Source organism: Centropristis striata, chromosome 6, assembly GCF_030273125.1.
Source record: "Centropristis striata isolate RG_2023a ecotype Rhode Island chromosome 6, C.striata_1.0, whole genome shotgun sequence".
Taxonomy (NCBI): Eukaryota; Metazoa; Chordata; class Actinopteri; order Perciformes; family Serranidae; genus Centropristis; species Centropristis striata.
Genome location: NC_081522.1, coordinates 22,566,815 through 22,584,566, shown reverse-complemented (window position 1 = coordinate 22,584,566; position 17,752 = coordinate 22,566,815). Strand labels below are relative to the sequence as shown.

General features: G+C 36.9%; 1 protein-coding gene across 1 annotated transcript; it reads left to right on the top strand.

Annotated features, from left to right (window-relative positions):
- The first annotated feature begins 1,795 nt into the window (after positions 1-1,795).
- On the top strand, positions 1,796-17,752 carry ndufa9a (NADH:ubiquinone oxidoreductase subunit A9a). Its single transcript, XM_059334718.1, has 11 exons — positions 1,796-1,938; positions 4,965-5,138; positions 5,743-5,840; positions 7,725-7,816; positions 9,169-9,310; positions 11,325-11,427; positions 11,952-12,022; positions 13,640-13,716; positions 15,595-15,690; positions 16,652-16,718; positions 17,501-17,752. The coding sequence occupies exons 1-11, from the start codon at positions 1,884-1,886 to the stop codon at positions 17,669-17,671; spliced, it is 1,146 nt and encodes a 381-aa protein (XP_059190701.1). The 5' UTR covers positions 1,796-1,883; the 3' UTR covers positions 17,672-17,752.

Sequence of the window (17,752 nt, the reverse complement as noted above, 5' to 3'; positions counted from 1 at the left end):
CATGTGCTTTCATATTTCATTATTTTTAGCCACACTTTTTGAGTTTTTGTTTGAGTATGAAGACCAAATTAAAGAACGGCAACAAGAGCTATGCCTAGCCCTAGATCATAGACTGTATATAAATAGCCTGGATGAGTTTGTGCGTCACAGTGCTGCCACCTTCTGCTGTGTACAGGAACAGCTGTTGGCCAGCTGCTTGGACCTCAGTTATTCAGTTATTCATTGCATCATGAATACTACTTTAACCCTTTATCGGGCGAAGAACAGTATATGGTAACTTAATATTTCGAGAAAAAAGTTGCAAATTTACTAGATTAAAGTGGCAAATCTGCTCGAAAAAAGTCGCAGATTTACAAGACAGTGGGGAAAAAAACTACTTTTTTCTTGCAGATTCACCACTTAAAATCTCATAAATCTGCACATTTTTTCTCGTAGATTTGACGCCTTAACCTCGTATACTTTTTTCTCAAAATATGTTGTTGTTTTTTTTTACACATTCTGGCAGTATGTAATATCCTCCAGGGTTGAAATTTGGAATTTGCAAGTATTTCAATGAGTGCCCTATTAAGGGTTAAATAGCTTTTAAACAACAATTGAATTAACAAATCTATTGATTATAATTAAAGAATGAGAAATTATAATTATTCTTGTGGCATACGCCAGTCAGAGATTGGCTGAAGAAGACATGAATGCCTATCTTCTTAGGACTGTCTCATTTGATGTTATGGCCTGTTACCATCATAATGACTTGCATTACGCCATTAATGCTGGAATATGCCAGAAAATATTTCTTATAGAATGCAAGAAAAGCTATTGTTTATTAGTAAAAGGCAAACCCAAACATGTATGAAACACTGATTGAATTCCAATGCCCATTAATGTATATAATGAAGCCCTTGGCACAGTAGTGTGGAAACAGACAACATTATCCACATCATAGCATTACTAATATCAAAATAATTTATTGACCTCAGCAAAATAAGGCTATAATATGTGTCTCCGCCATTTAAAAACGGTATTATGTGAACCAATAGATTTCACCACACAATTAGAATAATCATTATATTTACATGTTTTGTATATTAACGTCTACATGGGCTTCATTTCGCCACACTGTTAAAATAATCCCCTAAGTCATTTTTTGTCAAAATTGTTGTTTTTACCTATGGTTAAATCTCCTACATCCTCAGTTGATCAGATCATGATTTTACCCCTTTAAGATCATCTCTTCTTTGACAATTTGCCACATTCATAGGCATCAGATAAGAACCCAGCAAAGAGCTAGAGGGAGACTGTTTAGTTATCAGTTTAGTTTATCAGTGTTTTATTGTCGACACTGATATTGGTAACACTTTACTCTACTGTGTCTACATAAGAGTGACATGAGCGTGTCATAAACATGACATGGGATGTGTCATGAACATTAATGACACTGTGAAGTAACATTAATGCTCATGATACTTGTCATGTTTCTGACAGGCTTGTGTGACTCTTATGTAGACACCTTCAAAATAAAGTGTTACCATATCTTGCTTAAGTCACGAAGGCATGTTCAAAAAAAAAAGTCTAAGTCATTTATTTCTCTTAAGTTACATAATTTACACACAGTGTTATTACTATGCCAATAGCCATTCTTTGTTACATCCTTTTTGAGTGAAATAATCAATAAATGTTATATGTTGCACTTTTGGTGAAGTTTTTTTTTGTGTTTCCTGCAAAACTTGAAAAAAACAGTTAGGCTATTATTTCAACAGGGGGGCGATATAAACGTCTACTTGGGCTTTATTTTCATTTAGACTGCACGCTGAGCTAAACTCATTGCTCCCCTGCACTGACGTGACGTGATCGTATTTTGGCCCACACGGTATGCCGTAGTCTGAAAGATGGCGACCGTAGCGCTGGTTAGCCGTCCTGTGAGTGTCCTTCCAAAGATTTCAGGTAAGCAATGACAAAACAAGACACCTTAGCTAATCACATTGACATCTTAGAAGATAATGTCGTGATATCAGATGCACATGTGTGTCGTGCTAGCCCTGGCTCACCGTTAGACCACACACTCGGCTCCAGTGACCTTGCTAACAGGCTAGGCTAGTCACCTGCTAACAAGGGCTTTGGCTAGCTAGTAGCTAATAATTCTAAAATTATCAGCTATCTGCCCATATAACCGCCACTGTTTCTTTGTGGATAATTATTAATAGATAAAGCAACATGCGTTAAGTTAGGTTGAGCATTAGCAATTGTATTTTCCAGTGGACTACCTTGCAGAAACTTCTGTTAAAGCTGCGCAAAAGAAATGCTACTTTTATGAACATACGTGCATTAACGTCGATAGGTTGTAACTCTGTATATCGTCACCCTGTTAAAATAATCGCCTAACTAATTTTTTCAAGTTTTGCAGGAAACACAAAAAACTTCACCAAAAGTGTAACATATGACATTTATTGATCATTTCACTTAAAAAGGATGTAACATAGAATGCCTATTGGCATAGTAATAACACTGTGTAAATTATGTAACTTAAGAGAAATAAATGACTTAGGACATTTTTTGAACATGCCTTTGTGACTTAAGCAAGATATGGTAACACTTTATTTTGAAGGTGTCAACATAAGAGTCACACAAGCCTGTCAGAAACATGACATGACAAGTATCATGAGCACTAATGTTACTTCAGAGTGTCATTAATGTTCATGACACATCCCATGTCATGTTTATGACACGCTTGTGTCACTCTTATGTAGACACATTAGAGTAAAGTGTTACCAATATTAATGTCAGCAATAAAACATAAGTAAACAGTCTCCCTCTAGCTCTTTGCTGGGTTCTTATCTGATGCCTATGAATGTGGCAAATTGAAAAAGAAGTGATGATCTTAAACTGGTAAAATTACATGATCTGATCAACTGAGGATGTAGGAGATTTAGACGATTTAGGCAAAAAAACAATTTTGACAAAAAATGACTTAGGCTATTATTTTAACAGTGTGATGATATAACACACCAATTTTAGATTTCTGACTTGCTGTTTCGTTGTTTTGCATTGGTTTGGTGTGTTTGGTACAGATTCTCTGATACAAACACACCATGATTATTTTAATACATTTTCAATGAAAATTAGAATAATGATGCATTAATGGTCATTCATTCAAATATCCTATCACAGTTACAATATCGGTCAAAATATTTCCAAGTAGATATTATTTTCCTAATCATGCAGCCCTAATTGTGTGATACTGAAAGGTGTTTCTTGTAATTGCCCAAACTATTTATATTAATAATGTTAAACCACAGTAAGCATTGGTAACACCTCCCAGTATAATGCCATGCATTTCAAGAGCACCAAGTCCTCGATACCAGCTATTCTCAACCTTGGGGTCCAGACCCCAATTGGGGTTTTTAGTCTTTTTCGGGTCATTTTGTGGTTTTTTTTTTAAGTCATTTTGTGTCTTTTTTGGTCATTTTGTGTCTTATTTTTGGTCATTTTGTGTCATTTTTTAGTCATTTTGTCTTTTTTTGATAATTTTGGGGTCATTTTGTTTTCTTTTTTTGTCAATTTGTGTCTTTTTGTGGTCATTTGTTGTCATTTTGTGGTCAATTTGAGTCCTTTTTTGCTTATTTTTATGTAATTATTTGGTCATTTTGGTCAGAGAGATGTTTTAGTGGTTGTCTGCTTCATTATTTGTCCAAAATTCATTGTACCAACTGAGTTTGTATGATCTGAACTGTGCGTGTGAGATTCTGTTCAGTGAGCGGGGGTCACAGACAACATGCATGTTAAATTGGGGGTCGCGACTCAAAAAGGTTGAGAACTACTGCACTATACACCAGTTTAAACAACAAAGAACACATAATGAAGGAAGGTTTTATTTAGGGCTGCACAATAAATCGTTAAAAAATCGCGATCTTGATTCGCACATACACGTGATCTAATTTCTACACACGTCGATTCTGAAGCGTTTTATATCTGGAGCTGCATCAGAAACAAATGCTCCTAATATCTCCCAGATTTTTTCAAGCGCCCCCAAACGCAGCACTGCCGCTGCCTCCTCCCTCAACCAATGGTAAAGCATCTTTACGTTAACACGTGATTCAGTGGAGGACGCCCGCCTGCAATTGAGTGTTTTGGAAAGAGTGAGCTAAAGCGGAGGAAAGTCGCCGGTAAGGAGGGTTGAATCAATGGATGGCGAAGAAAACCCAAGCTGTAGTGGCGAGAGTCACCCACCGTCCCGAACCGACCTCGTGCCCAAAAAAGGTTCACATTCGGCGGTGTGGAAGTATTTTGGATTTCAGCCAGACGATGACAAACCGTGTGAGGTGCATTGTAACGTGTGTTTTGTCCTCGTCGCGGCGCCGCAAGGCAACACTACAAATCTCTACAATCACCTTAAACGTCACCACAAAGTAAAGCATGATGAAGCCGTACAAGGCAAGAAACAAACACAGACGTCAATAACCGGAACCTTGTACAATGCAACGGCAAACCCACCAAACTCCAGTAGACATAAGGAGATCACAGCAGCTATCACATATCACCTAGACAAAGATATGGCCCCAATAAACACTGTACAACATACACTCTACGTTCTAAGGAAATCAGACGGTTTGATGTGCATGTGATGATAGGGGGAAGTTGTTATCACCTGCATGTCTCAATTTTTATTTTTTTATTTTTGTTAAAGTAATTTATCTTCCAATGATTTAACTACTACTATGCCCTTGCCAAAGCACAGTTTTTTTTGTTTTGTCAAAGTTCATCAGTGCAATAAACATTTTGTGAAAAAAAATCGTGCCAGAGAATCGTGATCTCAATTCTAAGCAGAAAAATCGTGAATCACATTTTTTCCAGAATCGTGCAGCCCTAGTTTTATTGCTTAATTAGTTTTAGCAAGGTGTACCCAATAAATGTCCATGGGTTGATATTACAGCCTGATGTAGGTTAAACTTTGTGTTGTTCCCTCTCGACAGGTAGCTGCTCCCCTGCTGTGTTGTCAGCTGCCTCCGTCACCACAGTCCAGAAGAGGAAGCTGCATCATGCTGTCGTCCCCAAAGGGAAAGGAGGACGCTCCTCCTCCAGTGGAATAGCAGCAACGGTGTTTGGTGCCACAGGCTTTCTGGGCCGTTATGTGGTCAACAGGCTCGGTAGGTTAAAAATATAAAGCGCAACACATGTTTACATTATACGCACACTTAATTACTTTTCATTCAGTATATGTTTGCATTATCTCTGTGAGCTTAGGCTTGTTAACCTCACATTCTGTGTCCAATATACCAGCATGAAGATGTGAGGTTGTCACAATGATATTTGAAAGTTACTTCAGTTAGTAAATTACTTCAACCATGTAAGTAACTGAAGATTAATTGGTATCAAATTCCAAGTTACCTATTTATCCCATTGAAGCCTGGAAAGTGGATACGTGGTTTTGTAGTATTTGTATAAGCTCTCAAATACTTTTTGAATTTCATTTCTATCTGCTACAGAGGCTAAAAAAAATCTATTTTACTAGAAGCATTGACAATTCTGTTGAATTTCCAGAAAAAACTTCAGGTTTTAGGGGCTTATTTTAAAATTACCCAGAGGTTTTACAGGCGTTTCAGGCCTCAATGGGTTAAAAACAACCCCCTTTCCACACAAACACACACACACACACACACACACACACACACACACACACTAACTGACCTATGTATGCTCTTTTATAAAGTCATGACACAATGATGTGATTGTATGTGTGATGATTTGCAGGTCGGATTGGCTCTCAGGTTATCATACCTCACCGCTGTGATCAGTATGACCTCATGTACTTCAGGCCCATGGGTGATCTGGGACAGATCCTTTTTATGGTAAGAATCATACAATAACACAGGCATCTTGCTGCAATGTTACGACACACATGAATTAAGCCTGTCACGATAATTACTATATCGACTTATCGTCGATACATAAAATGGACACGATAGTTTTTTTCGGGACTCGATATTGTCATTTACATGCATGTTTCTGTTGCATGAGGCATTTACATTTTTGAGTGTTAGCTGAGCCTGTCACTTGAAGCTAAATTCGCGGATGGCTGCACAATTCCTGAAAGTTTGGTGGAATAAATGGAATTGGTGCCAAAGCTGGTGTGCAGTGGCGGACTTAGACTGTTAGAAGGGTAGTGGTGAAAATATAAAAAAGGGCACATTCTGCACAACATGGGGCCCCACCAGCAGCAAAAAGCTATGATGCATCATGTATGATGAAATATTAGCATTAAGTTAAAAGGAGATCCATATCAAAGTCATTAAAGATATGTTACTGACAATTAAAAGTATCGAACCAAACCATGTAGGGGGGTCCGGGGGCATGCCCCCCCCCCGGGAGAAAATTTTTACATTTTTAAGTAAAATGCATCTATTTTGTACACTTTGAGAGCTAAATGAGAGCAAACATCTCACATAATATTATTCACAGTCGGGTGATACCGTATTATAGAATCTCTAGAGGGCACATCATCATCATTTGTTGTATAAAGGGGCAACCTAGAGGGCACCAAATCATTTTTTGCACCTGTAAAGGACAGCCAATAAGGCACTTCCTCTCGTTTTGCCGCGCACGTTTTCAACCATGAGGGGGGGGCGGTTGCCCCTCCTGCCCCCCCACGAGTCCGCCACTGCTGGTGTGGTGTGGGAACTCGTATTTCGTATTTCAGGCAAATGAGCGAGGGGAACCTGGTAATGTTTACTAGCCGCTATGAGAACAACGGCAACACAATCTGTCAATATAACAAACCTGAAAGTGCTTTGAAAACAGAACCATCCCACCCAATTTTCTCAGCTGGGAACAAAAAACACGGTCGGACATGGAGAGCCTACTTGCTGCACACACACACACACACACACACACACAGACTGCCCTGCCTCTTCAAGGAGCCACGCTACTCTAATAGTCGATGTGTTGTAACACAGATTTTTTGTCTTCTTTTATGTTGTGTTTAAAGTAATGCTGCAAATGTTTGACAGGCAGTACGAATCGCTGAAAATAAACTATATTTCCCGAGCAGGCATTCCAGCTGTTTATATATTATTTATAATTTAAAATACTATAATTAATAATATTTTCAGAGCATGAGAGTCCATTTTATTTGTTTTGATTTAAGTATATTTATTTGTTTTATTCATTAAGGATATTTTAATATTTCTTTTCCGCCTTTCAATTTTAGAGTTCAAATCAAATCAACTTTATTTATAGAGCCCTTTAAGACAGCGTCAGGTGATACAAAGTGCTGTACATGGCAGGACAGACCAACAATAAAAACAGAACAAGCAAAAACAACTAAAACAAAGCGAGTCCCATGCTGGGTAAAAACCAATAAATAAAAGTGGGTTTTAAAATGAATCTCAATTTTAAAATTAGTCTTAATTTAAAAAAAACACAAAGAACAAATAAAAACAAATAAAACAGAACTCATGTTGGCTCATGTTAAGTTAAAAGCCAGCGAATAAAAATGGGTTTTAAGATTTCTTTTAAAAGCGGACAGTGAGCAGGCCTGAGTTCAATATTCTTAAAATTTTAAAGTCTATTGCTGTGGAAAAAGGATGTACTTGCATTATTATGCTCTTATATCATTATATCAGTTGCATAAAATAGTCCGAAAATGACATCAACGGTAATATCTAATAGTAAAAAGTACATTTAGAGCCTGAAATGAAATGCAAATCTGTTGTCTCGGTGCTGTTTTGTTGCAGGAGTGGGATGCCAGGAATAAAGACTCCATCAAACAGGCTTTGGAGCACTCTAATGTTGTCATCAACCTCGTGGGCAGAGAGTGGGAGACCAGGTAGGCTGGGAAAATGTCCTAAAGGATCTGTTATATTATTTAGTTCTCATTAAATAGAATTTTATAGTGCCTCGAAGATAAGCTATATAGTCTAGATGGAATTGTCCAAAAACTGAAAGTGAGGAGCATTTATGGGTACAAGTCAGGAACCGGCCTACTTTACGTATTTCAGGGGTGCTGAATCCAAAAAAAATGGTTCCCAAACGAAATTTTGAGTTTTTGACCTCCTCATTTGCATATCAAAATGGCGGCCAAATTGCCCATCTTGATCAGTTGTTGGACCATTTTCCCCTTAGTTTTTTTGTAAGTAGGCAATCAAAGATGAGGAAATTAAGTTTCTGAATCTATAGTCTAGGGTCAGAGCAAGGATATAGTGGAGGCTCAGTGTCTTTTTTATGTATATATATATATATATATATATATATATATATATATATATATATATATGCAAAATACCAACTTTTAAGGTGAAATTAAGCATTATTTGTCATTTTTTAAGGCTGACATAAATATTTAATAAATATCACTTTTAAATGTTCCAGTTGGTATTTTGCATATATATATACAGTACAGGCCAAAAGTTTGGACACACCTTCTCATTCAATGCATTTCCTTTATTTTCATGACTATTTACATTGTAGATTCATTAAAACTATTAATGAACACATGTGGAATTATGTACTTAACAAAAAAGTGTGAAATAACTGAAAACATGTCTTATATTCTAATAAGCAAAGGGTGGTTACTTTGAGGAATCTAAAATACAAGACATGTTTTCAGTTATTTCACACTTTTTTGTTAAGTACATAATTCCATATGTGTTCATTCATAGTTTTGTTGCCTTCAGTGAGAATCTACAATGTAAATAGTCATGAAAATAAAGAAAACGCATTGAATGAGAAGGTGTGTCCAAACTTTTGACCTGTACTGTATATATACATGAAAAAGACACTGAGCCTCCACTATATTCATGCTCTGACCCTAGACTATAGATCCAGAAACTTAATTTCCTCATGTTGATGGCCTACTAACAAAAAAACTAAGGGGGAAATGGTCCAAGGACTGTGCAAGATGAAATTGCCCATCTTGCACAGTCTTTGGACCATTTCATATACAAATTAGAAGGCCAAAACTCAAAATTTCCCTTGGGAACCATTTTTTTTGGACTCAGCACCCTTGAGATATGTAAGGTAGGCCGGTTCCCGACTTGTACCCATAAATGCTCCTCACTTCTTATAGAAGGCCTTTATTCTGAAATCCGTCTAGACTCACTAAAAAGTGAGTGTTGGAGGATATTGCTCAGTGTAAGTAAGCATTCACATGCAAGTGTTTCTCTTCTTTTTTGTGTACAGGAACTACCAGTTTGAAGATGTCTTTGTGACCATCCCCCAGCAGATTGCCAAGGCCGCCAGAGAGGCTGGCGTCACAAAGTTCGTCCACATGTCTCACCTCAACGCCGACATACGCAGCCCGTCCAAATATCTGAGGAACAAGGTAGAGGGCTGCTTCTCCACATGATGGACGTCTGTCTTGCTTATCGTTAGCCTCATAGCATATTTGCCTAAGTCATATTTGAACGTTTTCGGGAAACAAGAAAATACACAATTTTTAGTAAGCCCATTGGTATTTTTAATTGATATTGTAACAGTTAGTTCAAATAGAAGTGTGAACAAGTTTGCATAAAAAATTAAACACATCGATTTCATAACAGATAAAAGTGACTTAGGCAGAATATGCCCTGACTAAGACAATTTTTCTCATAATGTAGTTTGGTTTGTATGTAGCCGTAAAAATAAGTCAAGGAGATGACTGAAGGCAGAAAGTGATTTTGGACTCTAACAAGTGTTCTGATAGGTTGAGAACATAGGCAATAAGGCAGAAAGATGCAGCAGTGGTAGGAGAGTAAAGTTAGGCAGATATCACAATTTGGCCAAAAATTATTTCGGCAATTATGCTATGAGGCTAATGTTATGCTACCTATACATCAGAAGACTTTGAAAAGATTTGGAAAAGACTCACACCTGCTCACATCTCAAGACAAGTGTTTAGAGTCTTTAGTCCCAGCCTAGTCTCACACATTTTATCTTGAATCTTGCAGGGTAACTATTTACAAGACTACAACTAGATTCTTTTAGCATTTTTTTCTTACCATGCAATTTTTTTCTCATCATGCTCTTAGTAGAAACATACAAAATGGAGGAGAAGCAGCTTTTGGCTCCAGCTGCTCTGGTGTGTGCAGTGGTTTGTGTTAATGTGTTTTAGTCTTTTTCATGTCTTTTTTGGGTCATTTTGTGTCTTTTTTTGTCATTTTGTGTCTCTTTTTTGTCATTTTGTGTCGTTTTTTTTGTCATTTTGTGTCATTTTTTTGTCATTTTGTCTTTTTTTGGGTGATTTTTGGGTGATTTTTTTTTTGTCATTTTGTGTCTTTTTTGGTCATTATGTGTCTTTTTTTTGTCATTTTGTGTCATTTTGTGTCGTTTTTTTTGTCATTTTGTGTCATTTTTTTGTCATTTTGTCTTTTTTTGGGTGATTTTTGTGGTTTTTTTTTGTCATTTTGTGTCTTTTTTGGTCATTTTGTGTCTTTTTTTTGTCATTTTGTCTTTTTTAGTCATTTTGTCTTTTTTTGATAATTTTGTGGTCAATTTGTGTCTTTTTGTGGTCATTTGTTGTCATTTTGTGGTCAATTTGAGTCCTTTTTTGCTTAATTTTATGTGATTTTTTGGTTTGTTTTTTTTTTTTAAAAAGAAGAGGAGAAGACGCCACAAAATGCCCTCACAAAGCTGAAATAGGGTTTCTGTTTTTATCACATGAAAAGTTGACTATTTTACAGTAAAAATAGATATAAGGAAGAATAAAGGAAAGGAAAATTTAGAATTCATGATATACATTTATGTCCTATTTAATTATAATGTGTTTAATTGAATAATTATATTTATCAGCTCTATCAACTTTAATTTAGTTAATAATACATTAATCATCATTTATTACTTATTTATGTACACATTTATTGATACATTTTAACTGGGTCTCCTCACTGTTCTCTTTACTAAGAAACAGCATCCCCAAAAATCCCGCTTGTGGCCGTAAATATATGACATCACTATATTTTTTATTGAGGACTGAGCTTACTAGTATTATTGTGATGTTACTTTTTCCTGTGGAAGTGGTTTTACTGGCCGGTCTGGAACCAGGGACCTTTCCCCCCGCTTGAGATCATATCACACGTTTGATATGATCCAAACCAAGACTAGGAAAAGACTGATATGAAACAGAGCAGATTACTACCCTAAACTTAACAATGGAGATGACAGGAGCGCCCTGACTCCAGTAAAACTCCTAAAATTACTAAAGACTTTCAGTTTTCAGTCTGGGACTGTGAAAATCTTTTGGTGTAAGCCCAGCATTAGTCATACTTCCTGTATCTATGTTTCTGTTTTACACTGTAAAGCCAGTGTTGGTTAACCTGTATAAATGTAGTTTTTCATTGTGTGTAATGTTTTGTCACTAGGCTGTAGGAGAGACGGCAGTGAGAGACGAGTTCCCTGAAGCGATCATCATGAAGCCCTCTGAGATGTTTGGGAGGGAGGACAGATTCTTCAACTACTTTGCAAGTAAGTCAGCTGTGTGTGTGTGTGTGTGTGTGTGTGTGTGTGTGTGTGTGTGTGTGTGTGTGTGTGTGTGTGTGTGTGTGTTTGTGTGTGTGTGTGTGTGAGTGTGTGTGAGTGTGTGTGAGAGTGTGTGTGAGAGTGTGTGTGAGAGTGTGTGTGAGAGTGTGTGTGAGAGTGTGTGTGTGAGTGTGTGAGTGTGTGAGTGTGTGAGTGAGAGTGTGAGAGAGTGTGTGTGTAAGAAAAAGTGTGTGTGAAAAAGAGACTGATAAGCCTTTGTTTCCATCAACGAATTGCTATGCGCGCTTTAAAGATTTGCATGAAAAAGCTGGTTGGAAACACAATAATTTGATAAAACATATTTATGTGAATGTTGCTGTGCTTATTTTCAGTGATTTGTTTGCTGTACATTCAGTGCTTTGCTGTGCAACATCCAATTTATCATATTTTTAAAAAAAAAAGGTTTACCATTTAAGTGTTCTACAGTGTTGTCTTTGGTACGAACAATAACTTGTGGCTTTAACCTTCAGACATGCGCTGGTTTGGCAGTGCTGTTCCTCTCATGTCCATGGGGAAGAAGACTGTGAAGCAGCCTGTTCATGTAAGTTTGTTAAAAAGAAACAGCTATTCTAATATTTTCCCTTTTATAATACATTTAAATTCCAGAAATAATTATTGGGTGTGTGGCAGTTATTAAAAACATTCTGTCACTTATGTTGCATTTGTACTGCTTGATACTATATTTATCATGGCTTTTTCACCAAACTGCTTATTCTTTTTTACTCTATGTGGTGTTTAAAGACTGCAGATCACTGATTAGTCAGAGAAAATTGGAACTAGCATGACACAGCACACCCCACACAAACCTGCCATTTTTAACCCTTTATCGGGCGAAGAGCTATATTTGGTAACTTCAGTGGATATTAAAATGGGGTCCCCTCTGTTTGGTCGTAGGACCACATGGATTTGTACGAGGAGAACTTGACTATGACGGCATATTAACCCATTGAAGCCTGGAAAGCGGATACGTCGTTTTGTAGTATTTGTATAAGCTCTCAAATACTTTTGAATTTACTTGAATTTCATTTCTATCTGCTACAGAGGCTGAAAAATCTATTATTTAGTAGAAGCGTTGACACTTCTGTTGAATTTACAGAAAAACTTCAGGTTTTAGAGGCTTATTTTAAAATCGCCCAGAGGTTTTACAGGCGTTTTAGGCGTCAATGGGTTAAGGCCAAGTATGAATAAAAATACAAATACAAACTGGGGGGGAGTTGCAAATTTACTAGATTAAGGTGTCAAATCTACAAGAAAAAATGTGCAGATTTTCATAAATCTGTGACTTTTTTTCCACGCAGATTTGCTACTATAAATCTCTTAAATCTGCAACTTTTTTGCAGATTTAAGAGATTTAAAGTGGCAAATCTGCTCGAAAAAAGTCGCAGATTTACGAGACAAAAGTGTGGAAAAAAACAACTTTGTTCTCACAGATTCACCACTTTAAATCTCATAAATCTGCACATTTTTTCTCGTAGATTTGACACTTTAATCTCGTAAAGTTTTTTATCAAAATATTACCCCCCTCCCCCGGGTCCGTTTTTTTTTTTTTTTTTTAAACATTCTGGCAGTATGTAATATCCTCCAATATTCTCTAGGGTTGAAATTTGGAATTTGCAAGTATTTTAATGAGTGTCCTATTAAGGGTTAAATAGCAAAGCTATGTCAATAGCTGCTAAAATTGTTTTATCCACTTGAGCCAGACAAAACTACACCATAGAGTAAATGCAGATGTTCCTCTGCTTGGCTGCCAATGAAAGAATTCTGCAAGTGTCATGTGTAAACAAAATAAAGAAAAGGGCTTTGTATCAGAAGTGTGTCGGTGCAAACAGAGCTGTACCATGAAGTGAAAATTAAACATTGTTAACACTGAATCCGTCGTGGCCAGGACAAAGGTTGTTATCACAATAAACAGATTCTGTGTGCATAACTTATGTCAACATTTGACAACAGGGATGCTCCCAAACTTGAAGTGTCAGAAACGGTGCCAGTTTCATTTGTGCTCGTTACAAAAACAGGCCTGATGCTAATTCTGAAACTTGCTTTTTCTTGTCTTACTAGCATTTCAAATATTTCAATCTTGTTAAAAGGAAACCAGAGTCTGTGAATAACTCTACTCTTACTAAATGAACCCAACTAAGCCCTTTCTTTTCTCCCTCAGGTGGTGGATGTGGCCAAGGCCATCATCAATGCTGTCAGAGACCCTGATGCTAATGGAAAGACTTATGCGCTAGTTGGGTAGGTGATCAAAACTCATAATGAATTCAATTTGACAACTCAACTTTATTTGTCAACATGAAACACAAATAATTTATAGTTTTAAATTTATAGCAACAAGTAATGGGTCCAACCAGGCTTTTTTCAGGGGAGAAAAACTAGTCTAGATGGATTTCAGAAAAAAGGCCTTCTATAAGAAGTCAGGAACCGGCCTTCCTTACATATCTCAAGGGTGCCGAGTCCAAAAAAAAAATGGTTCCCAAGTGAAATTTTGAGTTTTTGACCTTCTAATTTGTGTCAAATGGCCACCAAATTCCCCATCTTGGACATTGGACCATTTCCCCTTAGTTTTTTTGTTAGTAGACAATCAAGATGAGGAAATTAAGTTTCTGGATCTATAGTCTCGGGTCAGAGCAAGAATATAGTGGAGGCTCAGTGTCTTTTTTATGTATATATATATATTCAAAATACCAACTGGAACATTTAAAAGTGATATTGATTGAATATTTATGTCGGCCTTAAAAAATGACACAAATAATGCTTAATTTCACCTTAAAAGTTGGTATTTTGCATACATAAAAAAGACACTGAGCCTCCACTATATCCTTGCTCTGACCCTAGACTATAGATCCAGAAACTTAATTTCCTCATCTTTGATTGCCTACTTACAAAAAAACTCAAAATTTTGCTTGGGAACCATTTTTTTTTTGATTCAGCACCCTTGAAATAAGTAAAGTAGGCCAGTTCCCGACTTGTACCCATAAATGCTCCTCACTTTCACTTTTTGGACAATTACGTCGCGACTAAACGGCCCTGCTCTTCGACAGAGCCAAAAAAAATCTGGTCAAACGACCGCTCGGTACGGCTCTTATTCAAATTAGAGGCGTTTTGGCGAGTGAGACCCGCCTCATTCCGGGTATTCGACTGTAGTGGAAACACCCCTATAAACACAAAGGTGTGAACATCTGATAAAGATGCGCAGGTCAAAGTGAGAACCCACCTTGTTTTCCTATAGTGCCTGCACAAAAATTGACTACTGAAGAACAGAAAGGTTCAACGTGCCGTATGGTGGTCTGGGGTTCATGGCCTGCATCTGTAATTAAAGCAGTAGTTCTCAACCTTTTTGAGTCGCGACCCCCAATTTAACATTCATGTTGTCCACGACCCCCGCTCACTGAACAGAATCTCACACGCACAGTTCAGATCACCCAAAAAAGAAACAAAATGACCAAAAAAAGACACAAAATGACCAAAAAAGACACAGAATTACCCAAAAAAGAAACAAAATTACCATAAAGACAGAAAATGACTAAAAAAAGACAGAAAATGACCAAAAACAGGAAACAAAATGATCAAAAAAAGACACAAAATTACCAAAAAGACAGAAAATGACTAAAAAAAGACAGAATGACCAAAAAAAGGAACCAAAATGACCAAAAAATACATTAAAAAGACACAAAATGACCAAAAAAGACACAAAATGACCAGAAAAGACACAAAATGACCAAAAAAAACACAAATTACCAAAAAGACAGAAAATGACTAAAAAAAGACAGAAAATGACCAAAAAAAGGAAACAAAATGACCAAAAAAAGACAAAAATTGAAAACAAAATGATAAAAAAAAAGACACAAAATGACTAAAAAAGACACAAATTGACCACAAAATGATCTAAAAAAGACATTAAAAAGACACAAAATGACCAAAAAAAGACATTAAATGACCAAAAAGACTAAAACACATTAACACATGAACACTTTAACACAGTGGAGACAGAGCTGACTTCCAAAATGATTTGGCGACCCCCAGAAATCATCTCGCGACCCCAAGGTTGAGAATAGCTGAATTAAAGGATAAGGGCTCGCCTTCTTAAATTGTTTTTGTTTTTTTGTCACCTAGTCCCAACCGTTATCAGCTCCATGACCTGGTGGAGTACATCTACGCGGTGGCACACAGACCTTTTGTGCCCTACCCCATGCCGCGGCCATTGTACCAGTAAGTGCTTTATAGTTTTTGACATTGACATGATGCATATGTTTTGTGACCAACTCAATCTTTGAACTAGGACGAAGACATGTTGCAAAATAAAACAAAGGAGATGGTTAATTGCAGTTATATGCTAGTGTGTGCTAAAATATTAATAAACATGAGTTTCTAGGATTGTTTCTCACAGATGTTATTCAACATTCTGCAGAAAAACCCATTTTGTGATCTTTTATGTGCTGATTTTTTTTTTGCCAACATTATCTTTATTGAGTTTTCAAAATGTTTCCAAAATACATAAATATACAGAAATAAGAGTGCTCTCACAACAAAGGAGACATCAGGTGCAACTAAATTATTGTCCAGCATTCAGATTGTCCTTCCTTGAAAATCAGGAATTTATAAGATAACATAGAGCAACACTGAGGTGAAAGTACTAATATAAAATACAAACAAACAAAAAAAAAAAACAGAAACAAGCAGAATAATAACAATAAGAGTTTCTCCATCTTATCAGGAGTTAGCCCAGGTTATTTCACTATTTAGCATGGTTCAAAAATACATATGCAGATGTACAATTCACACAGAATAAAGAAATCACATATCAAAATAAAAATGATTTTAGATCACTGCAAGGGATTACCCCTAACTACGCCTCGACGGCTTCATTCCCCACATTACTTAAATATACACTCTCCATATATTCCATAAAAGGACCCCAAATGTTTTGAAATAGTGATAGTTTCCCTTTTATAATATAAGTTATCTTCTCCATAGGTAAAGTCGTGGATATTTCCTTAACCCAGTTGATGAGTTTTGGTTTGCTGGTGCTGATTTAACATATTGTACAAAAAGCATTGCAAGCTGTGCATTCAGATAATCCCCTACAAGGTGCTCTAGTAATCAGAATTTACAGGGGTCTTTTGGGTGCAGGTGTTATATACCACTTGTTTTTTGTTTTTTTTCTCTTTAGCCTTGCTGCTAAGTTTTTCGCAATGAACCCATTTGAGCCGTGGACAACCCCAGACAAAATCGACAGGGTAAGAAAACCAAGATCTCGGGCTGCTTTGAAACTTGAGGTTTTTAGAATTGTTGCCACCAACTGTAGTCAGGTGGCTTAGCTAAATAAAGGGGACACGCCGGACAAAAGCACCACATTTTTTCCACATGCTCTCTGTCACCATAGGTTTCAATGTTTGGTAGGAGCCACTTCATCAAGATTGCAGATCGGAGATGGCAGCCATATAAAATCTATGAGAACCAATATATCTTCCAAACCACTTCGAAGGTCAATCTTGATGTCAAAATATACATTTACTGGGTCAAAGAATCATTTAAAGCTATTGAGAATATCACTAGATGATTATTAAAATAGGTCATATGAAGTGCATGTATTTTGAAAAATTGATAAAATGCACAAAATGTGCAAGTGGCTGTGGTGCAAGGTGCTCAGGCAAGAAGGTACACTGGAATTGCAAAGATCTTTGTAGTTGTAAATGTAATAAATAATAAAAGATTCTGTTCTCAATAGCTTTAAATGATTCTTTGACCCAGTAAATGTAGATTTTGACACTAAAATTGACCTTCGAAGTGGCTTGGAAGACATGTTGGTTCTCATAGACTTTATATGGGTGCCATCTCCGATTTGCAATCTTGATGAAGTGGCTCCTACCAAAAATTGAAACTTATGATGATGGAGAGCACGTGGAAAAAATGTGGTGCTTTTGTCCGACGTGTCCCCTTTCTTCTTAAATCTGGTCCTAAGCTGCCTGACTACTGTGGAGCCATAATGCTAATTCTCTTCTGCCTTTTTATTTTCCAGTTTCACACAACAGACATGAAGTACCCAGGACTTCCTGGTCTGGAAGATCTTGGTATCACTCCTTCCACCGTAGAACAAAAAGCGATTGAGATTCTGCGCCGTCATCGCCGATATCGTTACCTGGAGGCTGACCCGGATGAGGCGAAGCCGGCCAAGACCGTCAACTATTAAACGACCAGCAACACCAAGGCAGAGTGTTTGGTCTTTAACTATATTCTGTATATAAATTAAAAAGATGATCCTCTAAGTGTT

Excerpts from the sequence above, each read along its gene's own strand:
- ndufa9a (XM_059334718.1), top strand. The coding sequence starts at position 1,884 with ATGGCGACCGTAGCGCTGGTTAGCCGTCCTGTGAGTGTCCTTCCAAAG. Across the intron at positions 5,841-7,724 it reads TGGGACAGATCCTTTTTATG|GAGTGGGATGCCAGGAATAA; the intron begins GTAAGAATCATA and ends GTTTTGTTGCAG. Across the intron at positions 7,817-9,168 it reads GGCAGAGAGTGGGAGACCAG|GAACTACCAGTTTGAAGATG; the intron begins GTAGGCTGGGAA and ends TTTTGTGTACAG.